This window comes from Ixodes scapularis, unplaced genomic scaffold (assembly GCF_016920785.2).
Source record: "Ixodes scapularis isolate PalLabHiFi unplaced genomic scaffold, ASM1692078v2 PGA_scaffold7__128_contigs__length_106722199, whole genome shotgun sequence".
Taxonomy (NCBI): Eukaryota; Metazoa; Arthropoda; class Arachnida; order Ixodida; family Ixodidae; genus Ixodes; species Ixodes scapularis.
Window position 1 is genome coordinate 30,510,534 of NW_024609882.1, and position 13,232 is coordinate 30,523,765.

A 13,232-nucleotide genomic window follows, 5' to 3' on the forward strand; every position below is an offset into this window, starting at 1 on the left:
TTTTACATTTGGCATGGGTGAAACGTTATTTTCCCTTCATTTCAAACTTCGTGGTTTCACCATGTATGCCACACTTTTTTTTCGAAACTTGCGGTTCAACAGGTTCAATTAAATTTCGAACATCTTTGCTAAGATTCAAAGTAGTGTTGCCTAAGATCCAGAAATTGTTTGAACACATTTACAGGTTTGCCAGGCTTAATAAGGAAGGATAATTATTTTAGAAAACATCATTAAGAAAATTGCCTTTTTTTAGATTTCAGCGCTAAAGGCACTTTATTCTAACCTGTAAATCATAACAGACCTCGGCTTTCTTCACATTGCACTTAGTCTTATTTCTGCCACCCGAGCTATGCGTATGAGGTGCGTATTATGTTAGTTTATTAGCTGAGAGCAGGTGGTTAGGAGGCGCCATAGTAGAGTGACACCCAGCGCCCTCTGCCGGCAGTGATTCGGAGCGCTGAGATGTCTCCACGAGGCGCCGGTTTCGAAAGTAACGAGATGCCTCCTATCGTGCTATTTTGCAGATTTAAGCCCATTAATGAGCTTAGCTGCTATTTTAGACAGCAGGCGTTAGAAAAGGGACGAAAGCTTGTGCAGAGCAAACAAGTATATGCTGTTACGTATCTTCGTTAAGAGGATTAAATTTAGCGAGTTCGTTCAGAAGGAAGTATTTATCTACAGAATTTACATGTTCGTTCCAGTTGCTGCCGGAGTCACCATCGATCCCTCCGTTCTTGTCGTCGTCGTCTATAGATAAATCTGTCGTTACTTCTTTTTGCAATAATTATTCAACAAACTCTCCCGAAAATGAGCAAAAGCTCATTCTTGCAATTCCAGGGGATATAATAACTGTATCGGCTGGCAAAGTTCACGGCCACTGGGTGTAATTATCCTACAAGACCGCACCTTTCCGTCCCTTTCTGGGAGTGTCTCGTTAACCCTGCAGCTTTTCCACATATGTCGCGGTAGTCTATTGTCCTTGAGAAGGACCAGGTGTCCTGTTTGTATACAGCTTGACTTGCTGGGTTTAGTGATGTGGGGTTTAGTGATGGGGGGTGTTCTAGCAAACATTCTGTTCTCCTTCTACTTCAAAATTGATTCATAATGGTGTTTCGAAATTTTCAACCTCGCGCCAAGTTTCCGGGGCTTGCTTGATCTTCTGGCATTTGATGGGAGGGGAGGTTGGTCAATTTGTGCCCCACCAGAAAGTGTGCTGGAGTGAGAGCCTCTCCTTCGTTTGCATCGGTGGAAATGAACGTCACCGGACGGGAGTTGACTACTGCTTCTACCTTCGTGAGGACAGTTGTCAGTTCTTCAAAATTCAGATTACTGCGGCCTAGAACCTTACGCAGCGAAACCTTGACTGTCCTCACTAGTCTCTCCCAAAACCCGCCTCACCAGGCAGCTCTCGCTACGATCGTTTTCCATCTAATTCTGTGGTTTGCAAAGTATACGTTTGCACTTCCTTCCTTTCTATCGATTCAAACAATCTCTGGATGTCTTTGGCTGCACTTTTGAACAATGAGGCATTGTCGGAATAAATCGTTTTCAAGATATCTCTGCGTGCCACGAAGGGTGTGAATGCTAATAAAAAAAAAAGCTGTTGTCGTTAGGTCGCTCACCCGTTCGAGGTGCACCGCGCGTGTCAAGGCACAGGTAAACAGGACCATGTAAACCTTGTAGCTTCCGCAGTCACGTCGACACATCAGCGGCCCAGCGAAATCCACCCCTCTTTTTGAAACGGTTCGCACCTAAAACTCGGTCTGGTGGCAGTTGAGCGACAGGCTCGAAGGCTGGTGCACAACCTTGTTTTTGGCAAGCTATACTGCGACGTTCTAAAGGGAAGGCAAGCCTTACGGCTTGCCTTCCCTTTAGAACCCAATAAGTTTCACGTATTTATGTCAACGTGTCTTGACCTCCGGCGTGCAGTAGCCGACGATGTTCTTCAGCAATGAGAAGGAAGGTGAATCGGTGGTCTGTAGGTAAATTAATTGGATGTTTCACTTCTTCTTTGTCGCTAAATTGCGATCGGCCACCAACGCTTACGATCCCATCACAGTCTATAATTGGGTTAAGCATCTTGATTTTTGAAGTCTTGTGAACTTGTCATTGATCTTGCAATTGAGAATTTGATTTCCATTGAGAAGGCCTTATTCTGTGTTGTTTTTATCCAATTTTTTTCAATTTCCATATTTTCCTCGCCCGTTAAAAGACCATTTCGTTGGCCTTATTGTTCTACGTTGTTTGTAAACGCTTTAGCCACGCCGTCATACGAATCAATTTGATAAATGAACTGCAGTCCTCCAAGCTCACCAGTTGATCATCTTCAGGTACTGTGAGTTGTATAATAGTCTGTTTCTTTTCTTCCGCGAGGTATTCATAGCATTCTGGTTTACCCTGAATTTGACTTGACCATGATGTTTTGGAGCGATGCAACCAGATGGGCTTATTCCACCCTGTCTTGCTCTGAACTAAAGACTTTGTCATAAGTACCCGAGTTAGGAGGTCAGCTGGATTTTTTGTACCAGGGCAATGCCTCCCGTCGCATGGTTCCGCCAGAGCTTGGATTTTCGTGATTCGATTGGCTACGAATAGCTTCCACAGGGTTGTTGAACCACGAGTCCAATACAGGACAATCGTAGACTTCATCGACAGATATTTTGGAAGTCCTTCGAATTTCAACTTGCTGGTGAGGAACTACGTCAGTCGAGCGCCTATTAATGCCCCCATTCGTTCTAGTCGCGGAAAAGTCAAACGCTTGAGGGATGCCACTCTCGATTTCTCTATATTAAAGCAACCCTCTTCCCATTTTGTTTTTTTTATGTCACGTATGCTACAGCTCCGTATGCTCTTGCACTTTCGTTGCAGAAGACATGTAACGCCTTTTCTGTTTCGTCTTTGGAGAAGTCGAGAGCAATGAGTCTTGGAACCGCGATGTTTTTCAATGCAATGAGGTCTTTACACCATGTATCCCACTCTTCGTAAAGGTCAGAAGGTAATGTTTCATCTCAATCGACTCCTCGCTCCTGTAGCTGCTGAAACAGAATTTTTACAGTGATTATTGCAGGAGCGAGTACTCCCATTAGATCAGAAATGCGAGATGATGTTTGCAATACAAAGCGTTTGCTGTCCTCTCTTGAGCACAAAACGTTGATGAGAGAAGTGAGATCGAACTTTATCATGTCTGTTTGTGCTTCCCAACCAACACCTAAGATTTTCGTTGGACCAACCAGTTCGGTTAGTTCCTCTTGGCGGGAACTTTCTTTCCTGAATTCCTCTAATAATCTTGGATTTTTCGACTTCCACTTCCGAAGATTCATTCCTGCCCTGTTCATTATCTCATTTGCTTCTCTGCAGAGAACTTCTGCTTCCTTTAAAGTTTCCGCGCCCGTTATCAGGTCATCAACATAGAGGTGGTCCTTTAGAACCTTCGTGGTTTCAGGAAATTCCTTTTCCATTAGGTCTCGATGGTGTCTCACCGTGGCTGCCAGGAGAAAAGGACTTGATGTTGCTCCAAAGGGAACTCTGGTCATTCTCCACGTCGCCACTTGTGGTAGTTAATGTACTTGTTTTGGTATACTGTCATACCACAAGAAACGTAAGGCGTCTCTGTCTTGCTCCGCCAAGGTGACTTGCAAAAAATGCCTTCTGGATGTCAGCTGTTACTGTGTTGTTGTGCGTACGAAACGCGATCAGTAGATCGATCAAGTCATGGTTTAAGTTTGTTCCTCTGGACAAGACGTCGTTCAGAGAAAGTTCCCTTGTGGTGCAAGAAGATGCATCAAATACAATTCGCAACTTTGTTGTTTGTCGGTCCTATCTCACAACCGCTTGATGTGGCATGTGATATAGGGAATTTCCGGCTTCCTCTGTATTAACGGTCTTTTCTGCGAAGCCATTTATAAAGTATTCCCGAATTGTGGTGTCGTAGTCCATCAAAAACGCCTTGTTTCTCATGAGGCGTGCGGTTAACTATCCGAGTCTCCTTTCTGAATTCTCCTTGTTGTCGTTTAGCTCTCCAGCTTGATCACTCCATGGCAGGGAAACTTCATACCGTCCATCTTTATATTTTATTTCACTCTCAAATTCTTCAAGTAGTAGATTTGCTTTGGTCGGTGACTCTTTTTCCGTTATCCCAACGTGTTCCAGTTCCCAGAATTACCGCAGCTGTGCAGATATGTCAGTTATGTCAGCTGTAGTCACTTTCAATACTCCTGTAATCGATGAGTATATAGCAGTAGACGAGGTTGAGGACATGGGACCTTGTAGAGTCCAACCAAAGATAGTGTCAACGGCCATCAGCCCTTTGTCCAAACGTTTTACACTTCCACTTACTACTTCCCAGTTATAGCCAGCTCCGATTAGGATGCTGATGCCTTTCTCACGTTCTTTGTTGATGAAATCGGTATCCGCAATGAGCATGTCTTCAGGTACGCTCAGCGCTATTTCTGGTGGTGCGGCGATGATGTAGGCACAGATCTGTGGTACCTCTGAAGCTTCAATGCGTACGTCCTTTCTGCTGTATTGATTGCGCAGCCATAGTTCCACTCTTCGACATCTTCTCGCAGCTGTGGTTGCGCCTTCTTCAAAGGTAAAGATAGTCAAGTCTTCCTTTTCAAGGACCTTCAGGTTAAGTTTTTCCGCGATGCCCTTTCTGACAAAAGTGCCTTGACTTCCACCATCAAACAGGAGCAGAACGAACGCACGGTCTCTTCTTCCTTCGGCCCACGCTTTCGCTGTTTGAAGAAGCACTTGGCGAGGTTCCTTATCAGTTGCCTTTAGTGAGGACTGGAGCACAGTTCCTGTAGGAACTGCTTCGTTATTTGCTATTAAGGGCTTGTTCAGAGTTTGATTTTCCAATGCATGGTAGTTCGGGTCGCACATTGTTGTTGCATGTCTTCTGGAACAATTAGCACACTTTAGCCACCTTGCGCTTTTGCAATTTTTTGCACAATGGTTAGGTTTAGTGCATCGAAAGCAACAATTGTTCTTTTTCCGAACTTCTTCTTTTCGGTCCAGCGGTATAAGAACCGAACAGTTGGTGGCTATGTGGTCAGCTGATCCGCAGAACAGGCACTGTTTTTTGTCGGTGTTCGTTCCTGTTGCGAACATAGCTGTCGAAGGTGGATATCTTCTAGGTCGTTCGTTTCTCCAAGAAATAACCAGACTGGCAGTTGGTTGGACTCTTTGGTTTCCATGCTGAGTCCGCTCTAGACTTTCGATTTCGCTTTTCAAGAAGTTCAAAAACTATTTTAGCTCGTTGCCGTCGTTTGTCGCTTTCGATGTTGTTTTTCGATGATATTCTAGTTGGATGTCTGATGGCACAGCGTTTCGCAGAACTGTTAGTAGGAGTGTCCCGTAGGTGTTTAAAGAGACACCAAGCGCCTCAAGGCTTTGGACTCCTGTCTCAACTTCGTCATACAACAACCTGCGCTTCTCCACGTTGTGAGAGTTGCTAACTGTTCTCAAAGCCAGTAACCGTAACATGTGTTCTTCTATGATCAGCTTTTTTTATTTTTCTCCCGAATCTTGTTTTCAGGATGTCCAGTGCAAAGGTGTAGTTTTCAGATGTCAGTAATAAGCCCTCAATGAACCTTTTCCACATACCGACGGCACCAGGCGGTGGCTGCACGAACTAAAAATCGTGGAAGTGACGTACCTGCGCTACCAATTGATAATGGGAGCCACGCTACCAGTTTCTTCGCTCTCTGAGCTGCGGCGCGTGCGCAACGTGACTTTAAAGAGGGCATCCGTGGCGTCCACCCAAAAGTCGTGTTTTTCCTTCCGTCCACTTTCTTTTTTTGTGTAACTCAATTATATATATGCTACAATTACGTGTTCTACTCGCTGATCCACAGCCTCCTTCCAAATTTCCTTGATTTTTCGTTCTGACTTCCGCCGCTTGGCATCGGGCGCTCGCGCGTGCGCAGAACGCTTCTCGGAAAGGTCCATTGCTGCAGAAGCTTTAGTTGCAAGGTAACGTTTCAGGTATTTAAACTTGTCAATTTTAGACAGACAGACGCGCTCGCTGATTGTAGCGTCATACTGGTCCCAGAAACCTTGCCATGACCTTATATCACCCGTAAATGTTACAATTTCCAGCTTTGGAAGCTTGATCGTTGCGTGTTCTTGACTGATATGCCGTGGTGGTCTTGAACTTGTACCTGGCATTGAGGTGTCAAACGTCATGTTAGTCATTCGTTCGTGCTCTTTTAGTTTCCGTAGGACCTCTGTTTTCGTTGAGCTAATACTTTCGGCGTAGCCTTCTGCGCTTACCATCTCCTGTTCGAGCGTGTCATCGATGATGGCTCTCTCAATCTGATCGTCGATTTCTTTTAACGCAGATTCTTTCAGTGTCAAGATGTTAAGATTTTCTTCCAGCTCCCCGATGGACGTTGGTTCCATGCCCAGAAGAGTGACGATTTCGGAAATGATCCTGATGATTGCTGATCGAACCACGGTTCTTCTTTGGAGTTGATCGATGGCGGCTGCCGTTAGTTGATCGATTTTTGTTGAGGTAAGCCCACTCAGGTGATCGATGGGTTTTACGATGGATGTCCTAAGTCTTTCTTGCCTTTCTTTGGCTCAGCTACTCTCGGGTTACGGTACCATTTTTGTTGCGTTTTTTTGTTAAGAGGATTAGATGTAGCGAGTTCGTTCAGAAGGAAGGGTTTATGTACAATATTTACATGTTCGTTCCAGTTGCTGCCGGAGTCATCATCGATCCCTCTGTTCTTGTTGTCGTCGTCGTCTATAGTTCAAACTCTCATTACTTCTTGTTTTTGCAATAATTATTTAACATATGCCATGAAAGAGATTTATAACACAGACATCTCGGCGAAGTGTCACTCTCAGCAAGAGGGGCATGTCTATAACATCACGACCCAGGTGGTGCGCAATCAAAAACAGGTAACAATTCATGCCCACTAGCATCCGGCGGATTTGTGCCGCTAGTTAGCATGAACATTTAGATCAGATGAGATCAGATCTTAGTTCCTCAAAGGTATTCCGATTGGGATACATTACATGAGGGGAGGAATGAATACAACATTCAGTGCACAATAATAAAAGGTAAACAGTAAAACAACAAAAAAGAAACATTCACTAATCACACCTTACAAATAGAAGTTACAAATGTGGCGAAATTTATTAGTATTAGTTTCATGGACGATGTGAGCGGGTAAGGCATTCCAGTCGGCAATAGCAAGTAAAAGGGGGGAATTTTGAAAATTGTTAGCTCCGGAGAAGAGAGGCTGAATTTTAGTGGACAATCGCGGCACTTTGAAATGTAAGATAAATCTTGGATATGGAGGCTACGAAATTCCGATGATGAGTGGTAGGTGCCATGAAGGAAAGCAAGACGGGCTAGTTTGGTTCTAACGGTTTAAGGTTTCAACTCCAGGTTGATTTTAATAATAGTGACACTTCCCTATAATTGCCTCAAATTTACGTATGTTATATTTTGCTTCTATTCAGGTCAATCATCTGTCGCGAAAAATCACCGACTGCACGTGATACTGTCGCTACAGCGCCCTCGGCGACTGTAAGCACGTTGCCGCCGTCACCTTGTTCGTGAGCGCTGACGAAACAGCAGCGTGCACGAGCCTTCCCCAAACGTGGGGAAAGCCATAAAAAACGCCGACACTGCAGGATAAGGCGCCCATCAGTGTACTTTTTGGAGGTAACATTTGAACACGTACTTATTCACCTGCCTTAAGGAAATACAGACTGAAATATGTTTTAAATCGCGTAACACCTCGATTTTCAGAAGGCAGGATCTTCGCTGGAGAAAAGCGTCCCCCCCCCCCCCCCGCGTTTTCACCGTCGCACATTTTGGACCACTTTGATGGTATCGAGTCGCCATTCACAAACGTGCTGAGACAACTTAGAATGGATCCTCTAGTTCTAGAATGTTAGCCAGTGCTGCAGAGCATCGTGGAGGCAACAGTCCTGAGCACCGAGAGGCTGGCGGTTGATGAAGTCCTCTCAAGGACAGAGATGAGAACATATCGCGCCCTTCAAGTGACTGGGTCATATCACAAGTTAAAAGTTTCAACACGACAGCATTATCAGGAAATGACAAGCCAGGAATCCACATTCTTTGAAAAGAATGTTGTGTGTGTCAATGTCCTAGATATGTGCATGGACACTGCAGCAGTCAAAGTGTGCAAGGTAAGGACTTTTTGTGGCATTCATATTTGTTTTGTTTCTACAGAATATGGCCCACTCACCAGTTATAGTGCTATTAATAGCATGCAACAAGCCTTGTCCAGAACAGTTCAATGATGCAATTTATATTATTACCGATGGCACACAGAACGCCAAATACGAATAACGAGCTCTATGGCGCATACCATCTTGAGGACAAAAAAGACGGCAGAGGAGCTTGCCACGAGCCTCCTAACAATGAAGCCATTTTCATTTGATGCAACGCGCTATGGTAAATTATATTTTCAATTTATTATAACCATACTGCACGTTATTCCTTTTAATGGTCGAGTGCTAAGAACTTCTCACGCAGGCCTATCGACTGAGCCAGTAGCAAGACAGGAATTTGAAAGGAAAACAAGACATCATGTCGTCGAGGTATGAAAATAAGTATTTTCGTCCAACAAGTTTCATTTGTTTGAAAGGCAACAATTCTGTTCAAAACATTCCAACTTTGCACAATGAAATGTGAATTTTGTGTGGCTGTTCTATGAAGTAATAAGTCAGGTATATTACTACTTTATCGGGTACAGCTGCTAATTCTTATTTTTTTTCTTTTTTTTGCTTGAAGTAGGTGGGGCTGCTCGGGCATAAGCAGCAGCCGTAACTATGATGGCAGCCCCGATGGCCTTTTTGCTAAAGGAGATGACCCAACCTTGCTTGAGATCAAGTGCCCACACTCCATCAGGAAATCCGTAGTTCTGGACTCCACCAATGAGGTTTGCTTCGTTAAATACCTCATGTACGTAGAAGGCAAGTTGCGTCTGCGTACCTCCCACAGGTACTACACGCAGGTTCAAATGCTGATGTACATTCTCAACCTGAAGCAGTGTTTCTTCTTTGTCTACACCAGTGTTGACAGCACCACTGTTTTCGTAGACAAAGACGACCCTTTCTTGGTAACCGCCGTCAGGTACCCGGAAGCGTTCTATCATAAACATTACTTGCCGTCAATTGTCAAAAAAACATTCTGCCTAAGTTTACATGTTGCCTTCAAGAATACTGAACGAATATTTTAAATGTTCATACTAGATGGCAGACGAGCTTTCCATGAGCCAGGAGCTGCCGGTGTGCACGAGCACATGGAAGCAAATTTATATCAGTCTACTTCGCTCATCCTTAAGATGACAGTGAAATGTGTGGGCTCTGGGGAAAAAGACAGTTTTTCGATCTCAGCAAGTGGAAGCCACGTGCTCGTTACAACTTTCAATCGCCTGCGTTTTATCACATGACACCGCTGGGAAGATGAAGAGTCTCTATTTGTTATCTATTCCCTAGAGCACACACATTTCACTGTCATCGTAAGAGTGAACGCAGAACACTGACACCGATTTTGTTGCGTGGGCTCGCGCACACCAGTCGCTGCTGTCTCATGGAAAACTCGTGCGCCAGCTATCATAGACGCTTGAAATTTTGGTTCAGTGCGCCTTTAATGAATGTTTGTGTTTTGTATTTCATGCCGTAAATGCTGCAATAAAATGTCCATGCTGCTGCAAATCTCATCTTCATTATTGATGTTAAAAAACAGTGCACAACCCATTGCACACACTAATAAAACAAGACAACCTTAAGGTACACTGCACAACCCATTGCACACAATAAGACAAGACAATCTAGCCGGTGGAAAACACACCTGACATAAAATAGTCTCCAATATAAACAAAAAACACTGGACAAATCAGGATATACTCTATAATGAGTATATCCTGATTACCTTACCTTACCAATGATGAAAACCTTACCACTGCCAATGACACCTGGCATAGAAGTAGTCTTCAGAAACAAACAAAAAAAACTTGAACAAACCATGACACACTTCAAGATGAAACGACCTCGCCATTGCAAATCACACCTGACATAAAAATAGTGCCTAAAGCAAAACAAAATCCATCAGCCACTCTCAAATAAATCGACCTCACAGGTGCAAATGACACGACAAGTAACAGAAACCGCACAAACTATGATGCACGCCTCAATGAAACAACCTCATTAGTGTGACACCTAACAAGAACATAGAATAAAAAAATAAACACTGCACAAGCAATTACACACAGTAAAATTGGATAACCTTGTTCATGCAAATGACCACTCTATTGAAAATTCCATCAAGATACGTAATTTTGGACACTGACTGCTAGTCAGCAGCCTTGGTGGAACGTGATGGACCATCAGACGTCATCTGATGGTCCATCAGATGACGTCCGACTGCCACTGCCAAGGGAATTTCATCAACAAGGGCAGCATTTATATAAGAGTAAAGCTATACGCACTCATAAATATCGCCAAACGCCTCAATAAAACAAAATGTTCACGAAAAAAAAAGAAAAAAAAAGGCAGGACCACCGCGGATCGAACCGCGACCACTTGCGTACATATCGGACATCTTAACCCCTATGCTATGCCACCGCTTTGGAAACTCAATTTGACTATTCATTTTATACGAGATGCTTCGGCTGCGAATGCAGTAAAGCGGTCAGCATGTTATGCAAAGCACTCGTACATCACTCGCCGTACTTCAGTTCTACTCACCTGCCGTGTAGAGTACTTTCGCGTCGTAGAACGATCCTTTTGTTCGCGCGTCTCCGGCCCAGTAGACCTGGTATACCTCGTCGTCTTCAACTACACCGCTAAAGTCCCTTACATCGTCGGAACTCACAACAGGCTGGGTCTTGTCGAGTAGAAATTCTACTAAAACATAAGACATTGTAGAGCCCGGGCAGGATCAACAGGTTGGAGCAAGCGGGCAAACAAAACGAGCCGAGAGCGATCGTTCATGAAAGCTCGGCGAAGCCTCTATGAGCGAAGCGAAGTGTCGTGTTCGGCGCTTCGGCGGGCTTCTGATCAAGGTTGTCGGTCGGTTGCGTGTCATATCTCTAACGTCAGCGGTTTTATGGGCTCACGTCCCGAAATCGTTTTCTCGTGCATAGATTACTTTTCGTATTCATAGATTTGACGAAATAGTGGTATCCGAACGAACTTTACGTCCTTTGACCGTACGTCTGTCTGCACGTCAAAGCCTTTTGACGTACAGTCACAGACAATCGATGTACAATCAGAATCGCCACCAAGACATCCTGATGGCATTTCGCGGCGGCCGATTGCCACCAGGAAACCAACAGTAAGCCGACAAGCGGAGTCTGACTGGAGTTTAACTGTCGGTCAGAGTAACTTGTTGGCCAATCAGACATGCTTGACGTACAGTCAGGCACAGTCAGCGATCCACTAGAAAACATTGACTGCCAAACAGGGTTACATTGATGGATTTTTCCTTCGGGCATACAAGGTTTTGTCAATGTTATTGAAATTAAATAGATACTATATGATTAAAACGTTCATGGTTACGGCGCAATGATTGCAGGCTGTAAGTTGGCCAGAATGCAACATAAGTGAAATACATAACTAATTACTGGAATGAGAGATATCGGCACACGGTTATTCAGAATGTTGTGAGCTTTGATTCTCTGAATCATGTGCTCTGCGTGGACGCGGACTTGAGCGAAGTTGTAGCGTGTCATGCATCTCTTGTCGGCTAAACTGCCTGTTTCCCGAGAAAAAAGGAGACATGACGAGTGCAGCACTGCTGTATTCTATTCAAGCCTTGATACCGGGAAATCATTTACCAGCCAGGACCACGTCTGCTCCTTCAACCAACTCAAGAAATTTGGAGTCCACGGTCACATGTAGATCGGAGCTGCGACATCCATAAGCTTTAGACCGAAAACAGATCATCCCATTTGGAGTAACGGCCACAAGGAACTTTAAAGTTTATCCTGATTTATATGCTGAATGCAGTGCACGCTGCTGAGCCACAGTACCAAGCTTCTCTGTACGCACCTCCGCGCAGTCAATATTCATATTACATTCAGAATAATGTGTCTTTAAACACTCCGGCAACGTGGAGAGGATTACTGACGACGGTGGACAAAAACCCACTTTTCAGTTGCCACAGACAGTAATCCCAACACAGCACGGAAATTGCGCGAAGCCGTAGTTCTCTATATAGAGAACAATGCAGCAAGTGAGGTGCAACCTAATCCAAGTTTAAGTTTCATTAGGAACAGGAGAAGCCTGTCGGCCATAGACGTGTCATGCGAGCGTTCGGATCTTTTGAGAAGCATGCTGAGAAACAAAGCAAACACAGCTGCTGTCACATTGCACAGATCCAGTAACGCCTCTTGCGGATGTCGCACACTTTCGTAGCCCCAGTACAGACAGTCCTTTGACTCGGACCAGACTGCCGTGACAACACTGGGGGTTTCATTTCGACACCAACATCACAGACCCTAGGGTGTGTTACCTGCATGCATCCGTTTCCGTCTTGCGAGGTGCAAGTGTAGACAGAAAACCATTCCCGGTAATTCCCCGTCTTATCAGTCTGGGTTTCCTGTAAAGTGGACACATTTGTCACAATTAGAATGAAAAACGAATTGGCTCAACATACAAGTTCGCATGCGTCATGTCTCGCTCATTACTCGTTTGAGTACTTTGGCTTTAGGGGATGCAAGGGTCTTACGATTGAATGTTGTGTTTTCTCTTGGGGATTTTCAGTAGCGTTGACTTCCATCTCATTCCCGCAATTTCTTGAAATACAGACACATTAAGACCGTTAGTATGAATAACAAATTAGCATAACAAAAGAAATTAATGAAGTGAGTAAAAAATATGCTTGGCATTGACGTGCCAAATCAATAAATGGCATGATGCATGCCCCAGCACAAGACAAAGGACTAGTTTAGGCTACCAACATTTTATGGTATGCAACCAGAATTTTCGTCCCCCGTAGCTCTTTCAAACTGCAAGAAGCTCGGCTTGGATTTTAACCCAAGAACAAGAACTCTGTAGGCCTTTTCTTCGAGGCCACCAAGGTGGTTCTGAAGAAAAGCAGGAGTACGAACTGAGGTCCGGTTAACTAAGACTGCAGCACGAATTCCCTGTTAGGGAAGAGGTTCTAATCCGTCAATTGATTCTACATCTCACTCATCAGGGTTGAGAGACTTCTCTCCATATTCTTAAAATATTTTATC

General features: G+C 44.3%; 1 protein-coding gene and 1 pseudogene across 1 annotated transcript; both read right to left on the reverse strand.

Annotated features, from left to right (window-relative positions):
• Positions 1 to 834: 834 nt before the first annotated feature.
• Positions 835 to 1,325, reverse strand: LOC120844586 (annotated as a pseudogene).
• A 2,833-nt stretch (positions 1,326 to 4,158) lies between these two features.
• On the reverse strand, positions 4,159 to 4,884 carry LOC120844584. The gene has a single exon (XM_040216435.1). The coding sequence runs from the start codon at positions 4,882 to 4,884 to the stop codon at positions 4,159 to 4,161; it is 726 nt and encodes a 241-aa protein (XP_040072369.1).
• Positions 4,885 to 13,232: the final 8,348 nt, after the last annotated feature.